Source organism: Perca fluviatilis, chromosome 9 (genome assembly GCF_010015445.1).
Source record: "Perca fluviatilis chromosome 9, GENO_Pfluv_1.0, whole genome shotgun sequence".
In the NCBI taxonomy this organism is placed as follows: domain Eukaryota; kingdom Metazoa; phylum Chordata; class Actinopteri; order Perciformes; family Percidae; genus Perca; species Perca fluviatilis.
The window spans coordinates 25,680,679-25,697,790 of NC_053120.1; the positions used below are offsets into that span (position 1 = coordinate 25,680,679).

The following is a 17,112-nucleotide window of genomic DNA, read 5'->3' on the forward strand; positions in this document are numbered from 1 at the left end:
AAGGAGAGGCAGTGGAATGTTGTTGGTGTTTGACATTCCTCCCTCCCTCTCTGTTTAGGCACACACACGCGCGCGCTTTGTGCCCCATGATTTTCTTTTCCTTCCTCTCTCCATCTATCTATCCTTTTTCCCGCTGAACATCCAAATAGTTGGGTTAGTAAGGCCGTAAGGTGGCATGGAATAAGGTGTTGTGTACCTTAGTGACATAAAGGAGGTTTAAGGTTTACCCATACTGCAACAAGCGCGTGTAGCCTGCAGCTTTTTATTAAATCAGTTCACTGTTTTTGTTGTTTTTGTTGTTTTCCCATTTCTTGTTTGCAAATGATTTGCCAACAAAACCGTGTAACAATGTCTGTGGCTTGCTGTGTAGACTAATTTTGTATCAAATTGCTAAATATTTCTAACCGCTGTGACAAATACAGCCGCAACTCCTCTAGCTTCTTCACTATAAAAGCCTGCCAGATGTTTGCGATTGAAAGCATTATCTTAACTTTCCAATTAAAGCTCCAGTATCGCACATGAATCAGAAAAGAGCTGCAAACTGCTGAATATAGAAATAAAAAATACTTTGTGTCTCCTCGCATGCTACATGTCAAACCAATCAATTTAGTGCATCACAGCTCAGTTTGTGAGGAACAGTTTAACCTTACTCCTAAGCAGGGCCACAACAATGATCCCCTGCTGTGAAGTGAAGTGGTGCAGTGGAAATGCTTATTATAATCACAACTTTGCACGCAACAGCAGCAAGCAGGGTTCAAACTTACATTTTTGTCCACCATCCAAATGGCTAGTGAATGTTCAAATTTTACCAGCCACTCAATATGTTACCACATATTTTGGCTGGTGAGTGCAGCAAATCCACCAGCCACTTGCATATTTTACCAGCATTCGGGTGGTAAATGGTGCTTATTTTTAACCCTGGCAGCAACTAAAGCATGCTATTCCCTGAGACAGTGGAAATGGGGTGTTTATTGTCTGAAGTAGATGATAGTGTCTGTATTTTGTCATTGCTCAGTTTTAGTAAGCTCTGACTGCAAAATAGGATATGTGACACATTCTTAAACTACCTGTAACAGCATACCAGAGGCTGCATTGGCATTTGTCAATAAGTTCCAGTGGTTTGCTTTGCTAATTGAGCTGAAAACGTTGCTAAAGTCTAACCCTAAAGAAGAAATGTTTATTCCCTGTTCAATTATAATCTGAAGGCCTGCAAAGGACAATGAAGCCCCTCTGTGGTGATGCAGAAACATGGCTAATAATACTGTGCTACATAGTGTTGTAGCTGATTGTTAAACTGATTCTAGAGGAAGCGTTGGTGCCACCTTTGTGGCACACGACATAGTGTGTTACCCGTACGGTGTGGGTATGTGGATGGTTGCATATATTTGCCCAGTGCAAACAGCAGACAGCTGACGTGCTTGTGCGTATCTATTTGCGTGTGTGTATGTACTGCATTGTGGATACAAACTGTCACAGGCCAGCAATTGTGCCGCCCATGGTTTACTTGCATCTGACCCAAGCTGGAGCCTGGTGTGAAATGTGATTTATCTGCGCCATGCTTCGCCCTGTGCTCTGAAGACAAAGATTTTATTATATAAGATTTATTGAGCTGCCTACAACACTGCATTATTTACTGACCACCAGCTCTACCCACTGCCTTGTGGCTGCGTTATTAATGTGGCTTAAGACATCTCCTCTGTGACACCCTCAGAGCTTTCCCTTTGGTTTCTTTCTTATCTCTTCTCATCTCCGATACATTTGCCATTGCTTCTGTGTGCTCATGTTTCAGATTATATTCATTTCAGCCTTCTCCACCCTTTGATTAGTAGTGTAGTTGAAAAAAACCAGGCCTCCACATGTGTTTCGGTCCCATTCTTGTTGGTTGTGGTGGGAGAGAGTAGTAAGTAATATGTCGACCTGTATGATTCAGTGGGCGAAAGTCTGTGGTACTTGCTCCAGATGCATGTGTGTCTGTATTTACATGCACACATTCATATATGTGTGTGTGTGTGTGTGTGTGTGTGTGTGTGTGTGTGTGTGTGTGTGTGTGTGTGTGTGTGTGTGTGTGTGTGTGTGTGTGTGTGTGTGTGTGTGTGTGTGTGTGTGTGTGCGTGTGTGGTGCGTGTGTGCCTCTGTAGCCATGGTGGCTTAGAATAGGCATAAACCTATAGACCTGCTGTGATTAAGGTCTTGAAGATGAAATGCATAGCAGGCAAGGTGGAAGTCACAGTCATGGGCCTGTTACCATTTTGCTTCACAGTGCTAATACAGCGCCAATGCCTGCTTGACCAGTTTGCTCTTACTGACTTTGATCCTGACGCATTAAATAAATACCAGTCAAAATGGGAATGAAGCTAGGTGCATGCCCTGCATGAACCACATGCACTGTTACTATAGTCTTTGTGGCTGTGAAGGTCGAGGGGATTACAGAGCGTTGTGTCTGCACTGTTGAACAGGTTAGCAAATTAACAGGGAATTACTGCGGACTGCATTCCTTGGCCAACACTGCCCCGTAATCCTGGAGACAGGCAGGCAGGGCGCATGGAGTAATGAACCAAGCTGGCCCCATCAGGTAGGAGACGGAGGGAAACTACTTTGTAATGGGTCGCAGTATTAGTTTATTCCAGACTGATCTCATGAATTGGCGTATGTATGACACGCCAATTTGTATGCCGTTTTGGCGTGTTATCAAGACGCATAATCGCATTTTAGCGTGTATATCAACGCAAATCGGCCGCCATTGAGCTACGTTGCGAGTGAATTGAACGGGGGATTGCGCAAGGAGGGAGGTAGGTTGGGGTGGTGGGTAAAACCCAGGACTTTCACCCGGGAGAGCCAGGTTCGCGTCCTGCGAATTTAATATTATTTTTAAGCCTTACCCAATGTTTCTTTCCTAAACCCAACCGTTTATTGTTTTCCTAAGCGTGTTTTTGTCGTTATTTTCCGTTTTTTTTTGTCACTGTTTTGTTACTAAAGCCTTTCCCTGTGTTCTTTTCCTAAACCCAACCATTTATTTTTATTTTTATTTTTTTAAAACAGACGTGTGACGTTGTTCTCGCGATAACACGCAACGTGGCGAGGCCACGTGGTGGGTGTGTTTAAATCTGCTGTATACAGTGTAGACATACACGTGGATAGCTGAAAATGCATACAATAACACGCCATTTGGCTTTAGGAAAGTGGCGTGTATGTTTATGCAAAGTCATGATGCCATGTTGGTTTATTCACATGCAGCGGTGGGGAGTAAAGCTTGATTTATACTTCTGCGTTAAATCTACGCCATGGCTTCGTACGTAGGTACATGCAGACACGAACCTACGTCAGACCCTACGTCGTAGCCTGAAGGGCACCTCTCCAAAAATGTAACAACACATCGCGGCGACGCACGTCGCTTGGCCATGGATCGTTAGCGCTGCATTTCACCCTACTCATTTCCTGGTTCTTCTTCTCCATAAACAACATTAAAGGAGAGGGTTAACTTTTCCTGCTACAGATTCTCCACTGTGGTCAGAAAGCACAGGGGAGACACTTTGTTTCTCTCACTATGTCGCTCCGAAGCTAATCACGTCACTCTCTCATTCTCTCTACCACTCACTCCACACACACACACACACACACACACACACACACACAAACACACACACGCCGGCCCTGCTGAGATCTACGCACACGCCAACGCACAAGTACAAACCTCGCCAGAACCATAAATCCCGCTTTTACTAGTTACATTAACAGTGTTACGTAATTACATTTAAAAAGTAAATGCAATTGTAATCCGTTACTGAGAAAAAAATATGTAATTAAATAAGGCTACAGGTTCTAATCAAAATTGTTGTGATTACAAAGGGGTTACATCTGAATATATTCTTTTTGGTAAAAGCTTATTTTACTGGTTTTATAGCTACGGCGCCGAGCCGGTGTACCCACATAAAAACAATATGGGAGCATCTGGACGAGCCGACGAATGATGGGACGGGATACTTCCCGCCAAAGCAGTAGGCTACATAATATTGCAGATGAGAGTGAATCATAAAACTAATGCGGGATGATGAGCACTGATGAAACGATGATCCTCACACTCACTGAGTGCCAAATAGCTCGGCAGTTAGTGAATAAGTACAAGAAGACTGTCGCTTATTTTGCCTGTGTTAAAAATGTTAATTTCCCACAAAATGTGAGCGTTTTCTACCGTACACACCACTTTCATCGTCCTTAGTTTATTGGCTCTGAGCAGTGGAAAATAAATCCATGACGTACTGATAGTAGTAAGTAACATACTCATCGTGTTATGTTTTGAACACACATGATGCCATCTACCAGTCCTCACTGTGGCTGAGCATTTCAGCAGTTTAGGTGTGCCCGAGCAGAGGAACTGGGAAATGGGCAGGTAGGGGGTCTGGAGGTGGGAACCCAGGGTCTAGGCTGTAGGCAATTACTGTATTATTAATATCATTAGTAAGCTCTGAGGAACTGTTCCTCATAAGTTTTTTTCTTTTATTATTTGTGAATAAATACAGTTATGAAACCAGAGAGAGAGAGAGAGAGAGAGAGAGAGAGAGAATATTGACATATGGATTATGCTATCTTAGTGACTGGCGGTTCAGTTCTGATAACTATATGAATGCTGACAAACTTTACCGGAATCCGTCACAGCATGAGATCTGACATACACTCTGAAGGAAAAAGAAAAACATTTGACACAATAGGATGAAAGGGAGTTTGTCTTTGTACCGTGTGCTTCTGAATTCATAATATCGCAACATATTAAATAAACATTAGATAAATGCTGTGATCATTTCAAATGTTGTCCCTGGTCACACCTCTTATACTGTATGTAAAGTTAGAATGTCCAGCCCTATATCAGCTTGTGTCTCAGGAGCCAGTGTTGAGCCGTTTCTGCAGACATGGTATCATCACCGGATACCGGCATGTGTGTTATTTACATTTATATGAATATATACATTTGTCATCAGTCTGTCACAGGTTCCAGTAATTGATTTTGCGCTAAAAATACGCTATCTCTTCAGTTTAAATGTTGTAAAAAAAAAAAAACAGAAACAATATGATGTTACTGAACATGTCTGAACAATAGTCCTGATTTTTTGAGTTTTGACTCTGAAGGGAAAAAAAAGCTAGGATATGAAAGAGCAAGGGAAAGTCCCTACATTGCCTTGTCTGGTCTGCTCTCCCTGTTCCTGTCTGTCTTGTTTCTCTCTTTCTCCCTCCAACACACACACACACACACACACACACACACACACACACACACACACACACACACACACACACACACACACACACACACACACACACACACAGAGCCAGCAGGCCAGCACTTTTAGATGAGACTCTCCCAACTTTTCCCAGTGATTACAACAGCAAGGCGATGTCTCCATTGAGAGGGTAATTACTGGGGCTGTACCAGTCAAGATTTTTGTCCTCCATCTTAATTTAATTTTCATTGACAGAAACTACAGGCATCTATTTGATCTTTTATGCTCTTCGGTGGTTTACTTTCATTTTAATTTATGTTGAATAGGTTCAAGAATAGGTTTCAGTGTTTAACGTCAGGTGGTCAGGTGCTTTTGACAGCTGGTGTACCCAGAGTGCAATGGGTTACATAAAACAAAGTAATGGATATGGATCAGGTTTAAAGGTCCCATGACATGCTGCTCTTTGGATGCTTTTATATAGACCTTAGTGGTCCCCTAATACTGTATCTGAAGTCTCTTTTCCGAAATTCAGCCTTGGTGCAGAGTTACAGCCACTAGAGCCAGTCCCACAATGAGCTTTCACCTTAGTATGTGCCATTTCTGTGTCTGTAGCTATTGAGGAGGAGAGAGGGGGGGGGGCAAGGTGGAGGGGGGGGGGGGGTGTGTGGCCTTGACCAACTGCCACTTTGTTCATTTGAAAGCCATGATGTCTCTCTCTCATGGGTGGGCCAAAATCTCTGGGCGGGCAAAGCAGAGAAAGGGGAGGTAACCTTCCTCCTTATGACCTCATAAGGAGCAAGAATCCAGATCGGCCCATCTGAGCTTTCATTTTCTCAAAAGCAGAGCAGGATACCCAGGGCTCGGTTTACACCTATCACCATTTCTAGCCACGGGGGGACCATAGGCAGGCTGGGGGAACGCATATTAATGTTAAAAAAAAACTCATAAAGTGAAATTTTCATGCCATGGGACCTTTAACACTGATTTAAAAAAACAAATAAGATCTAGGAGATGCATTCGAGACCTCCCTGGTAATCACACCCTTTTGCTGTTTCGGTTGGCACTGATCTGTTTCTTACAGTATGTCACCACCCTCTAAACTAAAGCTGAACTTGGAGACTAAAGCCTTAAAGTCCCTGCTCTGTTCGTCTGCTGTTTGTGTGGTGCCTGTAAAGCTTCCCTCAGGGTTATAGTGTTTAGTTTGAGCCTCATCTCCCTCCTTCCATGCTGAGCTAAGGGTATTTTATTGCAAGTTACCATGACGACTGTTTGGCCTGCTGGATATAGGAGGCTTGTACAGCAATTCCAGGAAATAGGGTTACTTCCTCACTCGGCGCGAACAACTTCCTGCCCTCTGCTGTATGGATGTGTGCCAGGGCTCAGGGACACCCGTCCGTGTGTAGTCTTTGTCTGTAGGTCCGTAATTACTTCCCCATCTCAATCCTCAGCTCCAAAGCCCCTCGATCTCTCTCCGTCCCTCGCCCCTCCTTATTCTACCTCTTTGGCAGTCTGTTTTTCTTCTCATGACATGGCTGGATCCCTCCAGGGACCCGCTGTGGTGTCGGTGACAAAGCAGTGGCGAGTGCTGAGGGAGGAACCAGCGTAACGCCAGCTGAGCACAACAACCCTTTTTTTTTTTTTTTTCCTTCGGCCGAGACCATTAAAGGCTCTGATTTCTGCCTTCTCTTTATTTAAACTTTATTCACACTAAAGGCCCGGCTTCTTTTTTTTTTTTTTTTTTTTTAACACATTTTCACAGACAAATATCCAGTTTTAAAAAGAGGAGAATGGTTTAAACTTGTTTTTACTTGGAATTTATGTCACCATGTATCCAAAAGTAGTTTCAGTTGCCGTTCACTACAGTTTACAAAAACCAAGGTCCTCTTGCAACGGGGACAGTTCAGTAAATGCTTCTAGTAATAAACAAGTGTATAGTAGTTAAATGAAGAGAAAAACGCTGTACTTAGAAACAGCGGTGCTTTCAGTTAGATGCTAACTTCAGCATGCTAACATGATCAGACGCCAATAATAATGCTAGCACATTGATGTTTAGCAGGTATCATTTTACCATCTTAGTTGAGTGGTAATGGAATAGAATGCTGACATTAGCATTACATTCAAAGTACGGTTGAGGCTGATGGGAATGTCTGACTTGATGATGCCGCTTCTGGAAAGGTCACGGGATCAAAGTTTCCTCATCGGCCCACAAATGTCTGTACCAAGTTTCACAACATCCAAGAAGAAGATATTTAAATAAAACCAGAACTGTCAACCTGCTGGTGGCGTTAGAGAAAGAGTCAGGCTAACAATGAATGAGGTGACTTGTCTGAACTGTCTCAGTGCATTAAGATGAGGCAGTCCGCTTTAAAACTTTGACGGACTGATTAGTGTCATCCTCAGTTACGTTGATGATGATGATGATGATGATGATGCAAGCCAGTTGTGAACGTTAGCTGATTGTTTTACTGCAACAGGAGTTATATATTTCAATATCTGTGCTTACTTCTGTGACTCATAACCTTTTTGATCTAGAGTGAAAAACAAGCCACTGATGTTTTTCTGTTAAACATTTTCAAGAGTTACAGGGCTTAGCATGGCATTTCATTTCTGCTTCCCACCTAAGCGGGCATCTCTTATTTTTGAATTAAGAAGTCTCCTCTGATTCCTTACAACAAGGGCCCCCACCTGGAATCAAACGGGGGACTTTATGGTTATGTACTCCTTTTGCTATTTTTACCCTTATTTTAGGGCTTTCCGTTTTTTTTCAGCTTTAACATTTTTTTTACATAAAAACAGGTAGATGGAAACATACCTGTCACTACAGCTTGGATGACCTCTCTTATTTTCCACCCAGCCCAACAGTGAATAGTTTTCCTTTCCCACGTCTACATACTGAAACTCAGAGCAGATCAGAAGGCTCTCCTTCTTTTTGTTAATATTTTAGTATTCATTGTATACATTTTTATGTCTCTTTTTGTTCTTTCTCTCTCAGAAGCACTTGTAGCTATGTTTGAGAAGTGCTATACAAATAACATTACTAGTATTATCATGTTGAGGTCATTGAGGAAAGGGTTAGGGTTAGGGTTGCCTAAAACACTTTGATATCGACAGTATGTACCGGTATATACTTTCAAACTGTGCATAATGGCTTCTTTACAGATACATATTTCATCAGCAGGGATCACACACAGCCATCCTCCCAGTCCCACCAGACTGCAGACATTGTAAATCTCCTGCTTTTGTTCTCCACTTAAACTTCCCTTCCCCTCATCACCTTTACACACACATCAAACACGCACCAAGCTGGAAGATGCGGTGGTAGTGAGTGAGAAAAGGAATGTGGACTTTTTTTCATCAGGAATAGTCCACATAATAGTAATCATTCAGTCAGGTAACCGTGTGTTTTTTTTCTCAGCTCTCACACCATCTGCCTGTAGTTTTACTGTTGACTTTGTCGATTGGGTCTTATCAAGGCTCTCATTCGTGGGAAATGTTCCTGTCCATGGTTCATTGATAGTGAAGTGTGAGAACAGCCAGGTAGAGAGGATACAATGCGGGTGATATGTGACCTGAATCACAACACACTGGCCATTCATTTGAATGCGTGTGAACTTTTTGTTTGTTTTACTTTAGAGAGACGGATTGCTGAAATCTTTTCCAAACCTTCGGGGAATGTACATCATTGGGTAATGTGTGTGTGTGTGCGTGTGCGTGTGTTAAAATGGCGTAATAGCAGGCAGGCTGTCTCAAATCTGGTAAGATCATTGTGTCTGGCATGACGACAGCGAGCATGGGAAGCTCGTCAAACCAGGCGGGGGATGAGAGTAGCCTTTTCCGGTCTGTGCTGTCTTTCTTCCATTCCTTCACTCACTGCAATGGTCTTCTCAGCCCTTCCTCCTACCCCTCAGCATTACTCTTTTCTCGTGCTGATTTTGCAATTGTCCGCTCGCTGCTAGAGAACTGGTATCTCGTCATGCCCTATGGTGTGATTTACCGTACTGTAGTCACATTTTATGTCCTTTTTGTCATGTATTCAAAAGCAGATTAAACTATACATTTCAATTTAAACATGAGCTAAACCAAAAGTGAAAGTTCCAATGTGTCACAGGTCTAACCGCATATGTGTGGATTTTCTGCTGTCTGCATTTGTTAAGTGTGTGTATGATTTTCGTGTGTTGACTCGTAGCAAGCGTGCATACCGTATGTCTGCTCAGTACAGAAATAGTCCCAAAATAGCACAGTATTTTTTTCTGTGTACTGCAGCAGTAGCCTGATATCAACTCATACTTTATTACAGTGGGTGTCTGTGCAGTTGTGCACATAGTGGCATGTGTGTGTGTGTGTGTGCTTGTTGGGATTATGAATTTCACAGTGGTTTATGTATAGTATCCCCATGTCTAATGGACTATGTCTGTCAGCCTTACTCTAAGGCAATAGTCTGCCCTCGCTCTCTGACCAGACCAGTTCAGAGACTGTACCCTGAATGTCCAGCCCTTGAAAAACAAAAAACTTTAAACAGCACAAAATCATATCAAGTATAAGGTTAATAATAGTTAGGGGCCTTAACAAAGACTCCTCAACTTGAGTGACGCTGTGATTAATCTAGGCGCAGGAAGTAACACCATCGCTGAGCGCACTTCCTGTAATGCAATGACTCTTTTCTGAAGACATGGGGTTTCTTCGAAATCAGCTGACCTACCCTCAGTTTTGTACAAAGAGCTCTGTTCTGCAGAGTGGGGTTTCATAGACATACATGGGACTATAAATGAAACAAAATGTTAACATAGCAACATTTGTACAATCTGTGCTAATGATTTTTAGTGATTTTTGCTTAATTACTCTCTCTCTCACACACACACACACACTCACACACAAACAGAGTGGCTTCCTTCATTTGGCTACTACATCACACTGAGACTGAGAACAGCACACTTCATGTTGGGCTGGCATGGTGTGCGTGAAGACTACTTGAGCCATGTGTTTCTAGCGGGACACACAATAGCTGATGTGTCTGGCTGTGAGTGTTTCAGTGGCGGGGAGATAGTTGGGCTTTGTTGTCTTCGTCAAGGCTCATTTCTGTCTGCCTGCCCATCCGGCTGCCCTGTGACCACAGGCTGATTTCAGGCTGGCTTTGCATAGTTGGTTAGAAAGGTGGTGAGCCTTCTGCATGATCTCTGTAAGGATGAGGGGAAGGAGGAGAAACGTGTAGACTATGTGGAGGGTTTCCCTGAGAGGGGTGGGGAATGTGTGTGTGGGGGGGAATCTTACCACCTCGGCTGACAAATTTTCTGCGGGGAAACCCTTAGATACGTTTTGAGAAATGCAAGCTTTGAAATTCAGCAGGAATGAAGCACCGCAAGCAAGGCTAAAACTACCCAGATTGTGAGGAACTTTATAGTAATTCATACAGGCTATTCATTTCATACACATAAATAATCTTTTATTTTTTTGGCACATGATGCAGGAGGACATCCTCATCATCGTGATGTCTCTGTATGTCTAGACACAATAAGACAAGAACAAGATATGATGGAAACTGCAAACCAGTAAACACGGCAGATAACTGAGTAGATTTGGGAGCAGTCATTGTCACAAATCTGTGTATTTAAATGAGAAAACGGACGTTCCTGAAGCTACTGCAACTTTCTACTGTTTTACGGTACCATGTGGTGACTAAAATGTCACACTTCAAATATTGCCAATATTTAAAGTGTTTATCAGATGAAGTGCCTCTCTGACTGGCCACTCTAACTCGTCTCTTCTCTCTTGCAGCTTTGCAGTGTATGGATGATAAGGCGCCTTGTGTTAACAACGCTACATGTCTGACCTTCAACAATGGCACTGGATACTGCAGGTAAGATTAACTAGCTGGATCTGTGACCAAACACACAACAGGGCTTTCAGTTTAACTCATGCTGTCATCCCAACACTGTAACAAAAATGTGAACACAGCAATAGAAACACATCATAAAGGGGATTGTTGGATGTGAAAGGCAGTACAGAAATAGGGTTTTTAGATCAACCCCAGCCTGTTCACGGGACCATGAGGTTTTGCTCAGGCACGGAAGAGGGAATAAAAGGCTGCTCTGTTTGAGTAAGTACACCAGTACTGGGAACAATACCAATACACACATTTCCACCTCCAAGATGTTATTTACAGTAGGACATTTCGGGGTTTTTGTTACTAACTCTCCTGTTGCTATAAATTGCTAGCTTGAGGCATTGCCAACACATTTCACTACCCGTTGATTTGTTGTTGCCGGGGGATGTCCAGACGATGACGAGACATTTTTATTACATGAGAAAGTAACTTTTCATTCTAATTGATGAGGGGGAAAAAAGTGAAATCAGATCCAATCAGAAATGGCATGTTACCACTAGGCTCATTGTTACCACACATGTTAGTGTAGCCTTTCTTTTCCTGGCACATGCTATGTTGTTGTGGAAACTTGACATAACCTGCAGTCTACCGGAGTCTTTTCTACTACCGAAGGTGCAATCAGATCATTAAGGGAAAAGTGCTGTAGTGAAAAAGAGAGCAGTGGCCTGTTTGATCTATGCCTTCCACTCTCTGACAGCTTATCCTAGTTTGTAATTAAGACTAAGCTATCTTTATAATTGCGTTGCCACTCCCGAGCCAAATTCCCAATGAACGCACACCATGAACCTGCTCATATTTCATCAAATGTGATGTGAATCGCACTGTGTGTCTGTTCCCAGCACTTTTGGAATTTCAACACTTTGCTACTTCTGGAAAAGAAACATTCCTTAATCAGTGTTTGACATTCCCCATGTGTAATTGAAGGTCAGAAAGACATTGTACTGCAGGTGCAAAGGAGGTCATTCTCTGTGTAGTGTGTGTGTCTCGGTGTCTGTCTTTGTCAATTAGACTCTTCATGATGACGAGAAACAAGCATTTTTGTATTCAGAGTAAACTGTTGTATCACTATAGACACAGGATCCTAAAGTCAGACAACCGGTGAAGTAAGGTCAGGATGGGTGTGATGTGATATGATCTTGCTAGTTGATTAACAGCTGCATTTTGAACTAGTTTGGTGTGGGCAATTGTTGTACGGGTTAATGCAGACGTGATGAAACGTAGGCTAGGATGATCTTTAGATGGACAGCTCACGATAGGCATCTTTTAATTTTGGACATTTTTCTCAGGTGGAGGGAACACAATTGGATTGTCTTGGTTAGATGACTTTTAAACAGGTCTGGATCACAAATCACATTCAGAGCTGTTTTCTTAATATGGGGAGACAGGGATACAGTACCAGTAGAGCAGTGCTTTATGCCAATACTTTCTGGCATATTTCTCTGAAACAACATTCAAATCATTTGCAGCTGTTTAAGGTTTAACCACATCCTCTAAGGTTCTATTTTTTTTATTTTTTATGTTTTTATTACCTTTGCTACTATTTAATTACAATTGTAAATAATAATATGACATATAAATGTTTTTTTTGTACCAGGGAACCAGTACTACAGAAGCTATATTTACTCACGCTCTTGCTCAGCCAAGCTGTCTCCATTCCTGAAGTCAGTATTTATTATATGAATTAAATTATGATATTGATGATAAAAGAAAAACAGCAGAGAGGCTTCTTGCCCTGAAGACACAGAGAGGAGTCTCTCAGTTGAGAGGGGTCAGCTGACAGAGCGCAGGCCTACTGTTAGAGCGATTAACTAGTCAGTCAATTCTTTTTGCAATGCACAAGCAAAGATTAACACACACACACACACACACACACACACACACACACACACACACACATGCACACACTCGCCTCTGTCTGGTCCCGTCTGCACTGTGCTGCTGGTCAAAAGGCTCATTGTGTAAAAATCTAATTATGTATTTGTTAGTCTCCTCAGTATATTAAAGGCAGCCGGTTGTAAGTAAACAGTCACTTTGGCCCTTTGGCTCGGACCAGCCTAATTATGTCACATGGATCACATCTGGGGTCACAATGGGATTACCTGTATAATTAAACAGGCAGTTAATAGTATACAACTGATGGACAGTTACATCTGTTTTCCAATACATTTTAAGACATAACTAGTGTACAGTTGGCCAGCCTGTTTTTAATGCTGAGACTGGGAAGCAAGATCAAGTCATCATGTTTTTAACTTTACTCAGTTTATGTTACAACATATACTACCATACTATATACTAATACATAAGTTGTTGTTTGATATTGTAATGAAACCTCTGAACAGTGGAGACAAGGCCCTGTTTTGATTTTCAATCTGTGCATCAAGTGCCACTTCTACAGAGTTTCCATACGTTCTGGAAACTCCCCCAAAAAAACATAAAACTACTACTCTACTTTCTGTTTTACATCATTTAATTCCTTAAAAAAACCTTTTCATTTAAGACAGAAAAGGAGAAGGGAAAGGAGAAAGGGGAAACTTTTAATAGGCGTGTGCTTGCATGCATCTCAGTCGCATAGACTAAGGCAGTGACATTTGCAGAAGAAATGCATTTGAAAATGGGTTGGAAATTCGTGTTTGCATAGAAGGCTCATATGTCTGATTTTGGACAAGAAGAATGTTGTTAAAGAGAGTTAAAGTGCATGGGAGAGGTTGACTAGCAGGGCAGGGTGCAGGGAAGCCGTCTAACCGGTGCCACTGCAAGCCATCAGAAATAGGTGTGAGAAAAAGGTGTGTGTTGTGAGTGTGTCTCTGTTTGGATTTGAGCACGTCACAAGCTTGCTTGGCAAATATTTGTAACTTTCATAATTGCTGAAGGGATATCTAAATAGTTTCTGATGAGGTATTGGCGAAGAGCACAGAAACAGTGGTCTTGTTTGTGGGCCACAGAGATTCCTGACACTAACATGGAGTCTGACTCACTGACTTAATACCTGAGCTGTCCAATCAAGAGTGAGGCTACACACATTAAGTTGTCCAAACCCTATTTTCTTCCAGAACAAGATCTCTTTGTCTGCCGGCCGTGGTGCAAACTGATTAACTCTCCCTCCCTTTTCGATGCCTTTTTTTTCTCACTCTCTTATTCTCTTGCAGTCACTGTCATGCCTTTATGTTTATTAAAAAAAAAAGCTTTTCATGAGAGTGAGAGGAGAGAGTTACTGTGTTGTGTAGACCTGCTGCCTGTTTGATCTGACAGGTCGTATTTGCCTTTAGGGCAGACAGAGGAAGAGAAAGGGCCAACAGAAAAGAGCATGTCTTTTTTCAGGTAATTTGAGGAGGAATACCTCGGAGCACAACTCCTTACTAATGATGAGAGAGCAGCGAAGGGGGGGGAAGGGAGACGAGCGAGAAGCGGAGCAGAGAGGGGAGTGTAATTTCCCTCTTGCTACGCCTCCTTCATCAAACTGTCACTCATCCATCCATGCCTCTGTCCCTCTCTCTGCTTCAGAGATTTAAATGCCTCTGGACACAACTCACCAGGCCTCCTAATCCTTCTCCCACAACCCTGTTATTGTCCAGATTTTTACCCTTTTGCCTTTATCATAGCCATATCTGCTCCCTCTCTCATGCATAGCTGTGTGTTTGTAGAGCTTAGTTGAGGATTTTTTGCTCCAACTGTTGTTCATTTTGTGTCACCTCGATACATCACAGTGAACACTGGTGTGATTTCACGTCCACATCCCCTCTCAGGTTTTTGATAAAAAAGCGGGTACCAGAGTAGACCGTGGGATGACACAGACAAAGAAGAAATATGCTCACACACACACACACACACACACACACACACACACACACACACACACACACACACACACACACACACTCACTCACTCACTCACTCACTCACTCACTCACTCACTCACTCACTTTAAGTGGGTTAGGCATTAAGGTTGGGTTTAAAAAAATAAATTTTCCAATTCAAATTGATCCTCATTTGAATGATCATATATTGATTCATGAAATCCTGATATCGGTCTTTTAAGAGCTTCCGTTTTAAATGAAAATGAAACTATGATCGAAGGAATCCATGTTATGCTAAATAACGCTCCAAAGTTATATTTTTTTTTTTTCATGGAAAGTTTCTCAGATGTATGGCTTTAGGTATATCGTCCCTGCTTCACACCGTCTGCACTAAAGAAAGCACTTTTTCTGTCTATGTAACTGCTTTAGGGTCAATTCTTAACATCAACATTAATATTTTTTAATATTGCACCAGGTTAGAGGGTTCTTTGTACAATTTGCAGCAATAGTTCTCTGAGAATCTCTTTCATATTCAAGCAAAATTGGTATAGTAACTGAAATATTGCTGATCAAATCGATAATGAATCGAACCAAATCAAATTGGAAATCCAATTGAATCAGGGCCTTGTGATTCGGAATCGATTCAGGAAACCATCCCTATCAGGCCTATGATCCAAACTAAAGTCTACTAAAGGATTGGTCATCATCCGATGGATGGTGTCATTGTTCATGGGCGATGGCCAACAGCCGTTGTGATTTCACAACAGACATCATGATGCTTCCCAGTTCACTGTTTCGGATTGGATGATTAACGCAGCCAACGTCTGCAGTCGGAGTGCTGAGCACTGAGTCAAGCAGCGCAGCAGAGAGGAAAGGCTGATCATTATGTCGACGAACGATGTCATCATCCATTGTGATGTTTCTCTGTGGACATTGTCATATGGCAATTCAGTAAACATCACCCAACCCTAACCCACGGCCGTGATTTCCCTCTGTTACTCTCCAAAGACTTATCTCCTTCCCCTCAGCGCAGCTAACAGCAATGTAGATGTGGTTTGGACTGGAACCACCATGATAAGCGTTTCTTTGTGTATATGTTTGTGTATGTGCGCTGTCTGCGTGTATCTCAAGGGCACCAGGAGCCTAGGACGCTGGTTCACACGCTGGCACAGAAAGTTCAGTCACGTCCGGTTCAGTGTTTGGATGGTGGACATGTGGTAGTTCTGTGTGTCTCTTAAGTGTGTGTTTTAAGGGCCCAAATGATGAGGCAAGTAGACTGTTCATTAGTGCCAGCCATGGCTGCAACTAAGGATTATTTTGTTTTATCAATTAATCAGTGAAATAATTAATCAGTTGTTTAATTTGTGAAAAAAAGGGTAATCATAATTTCTCAGATGCCCGAGGTGACGGTTGCTTGTTGTGTTCGACCAACAGCCCAAAACCCCAAAGATATTCAATTTACAATCGAACAAAAAACTAAAACTAATATTTTTTTTAGAAGTCTTGTATTTACATAGTATGTCTTGTATTTCTGCTTGATACATAACTTATAATCAAATACTAAAACAGTTGTCAGTTAATTTCCTGTCAGTGAATTAACTGACTAGTGCTAACATGGCCTGCTGTCAAAGCTCACTGGGATCGGACCCTCTCTTTGGGGATCACCACGATAAAAGACCCGGTCAAGAACAAACCAAAGGGTAAAACAAACAAACGGATAGAAGCAGATGCACATCAGGCTGCTTGGTGACTTGGAGATTCAAACCTGCTCTCAGAAAGAGGAAGCCTTACAAAGCAGTGGGGAATGTAGCAACCAGACCATAAACCCACATACAGTAAGGTGACAAGTGGCTTTCTGTCACACATGGACGATGACACTGTGGGGTCAAAAGGACCTCCGTTTTGTTGTTATTTTGTTTTGTAAGGTCATAAGGCATTCTCTATACATGCACTGTGATGCAAAGGCTCTGACCAGGATGAGTTTTAGTGCATCGTCACCAGGGCTTAATTTGAGCCGGAACACGCCGGAACATGTTCCGGCACCTCCGACGTTGGATCCGGAACCTTTTTTATTGGATCCGGCACCTCCTGTGTTACTATGAAAAATGAATCGCCTAAATGAAAAAAATAAACTACTGTTTGTGTAGTGTTCAATGTTGTTATCTGTCTTGTTAGTCTTTATTCCCCATTGAAGTTCCACAAAAATCTTGTCAGGGCTCTAGAG

At 42.3% G+C, this 17,112-nt stretch overlaps 1 protein-coding gene across 1 annotated transcript in view; it reads left to right on the forward strand.

Moving 5' to 3' along the window:
* Window positions 1-17,112, forward strand: part of notch2 (notch receptor 2) — a 50,941-nt gene that overhangs the window by 2,143 nt on the left and 31,686 nt on the right. The window contains 1 exon segment of the mRNA XM_039810898.1: window positions 10,986-11,067. Within this exon segment, the coding sequence (XP_039666832.1) occupies window positions 10,986-11,067 (82 nt within the window).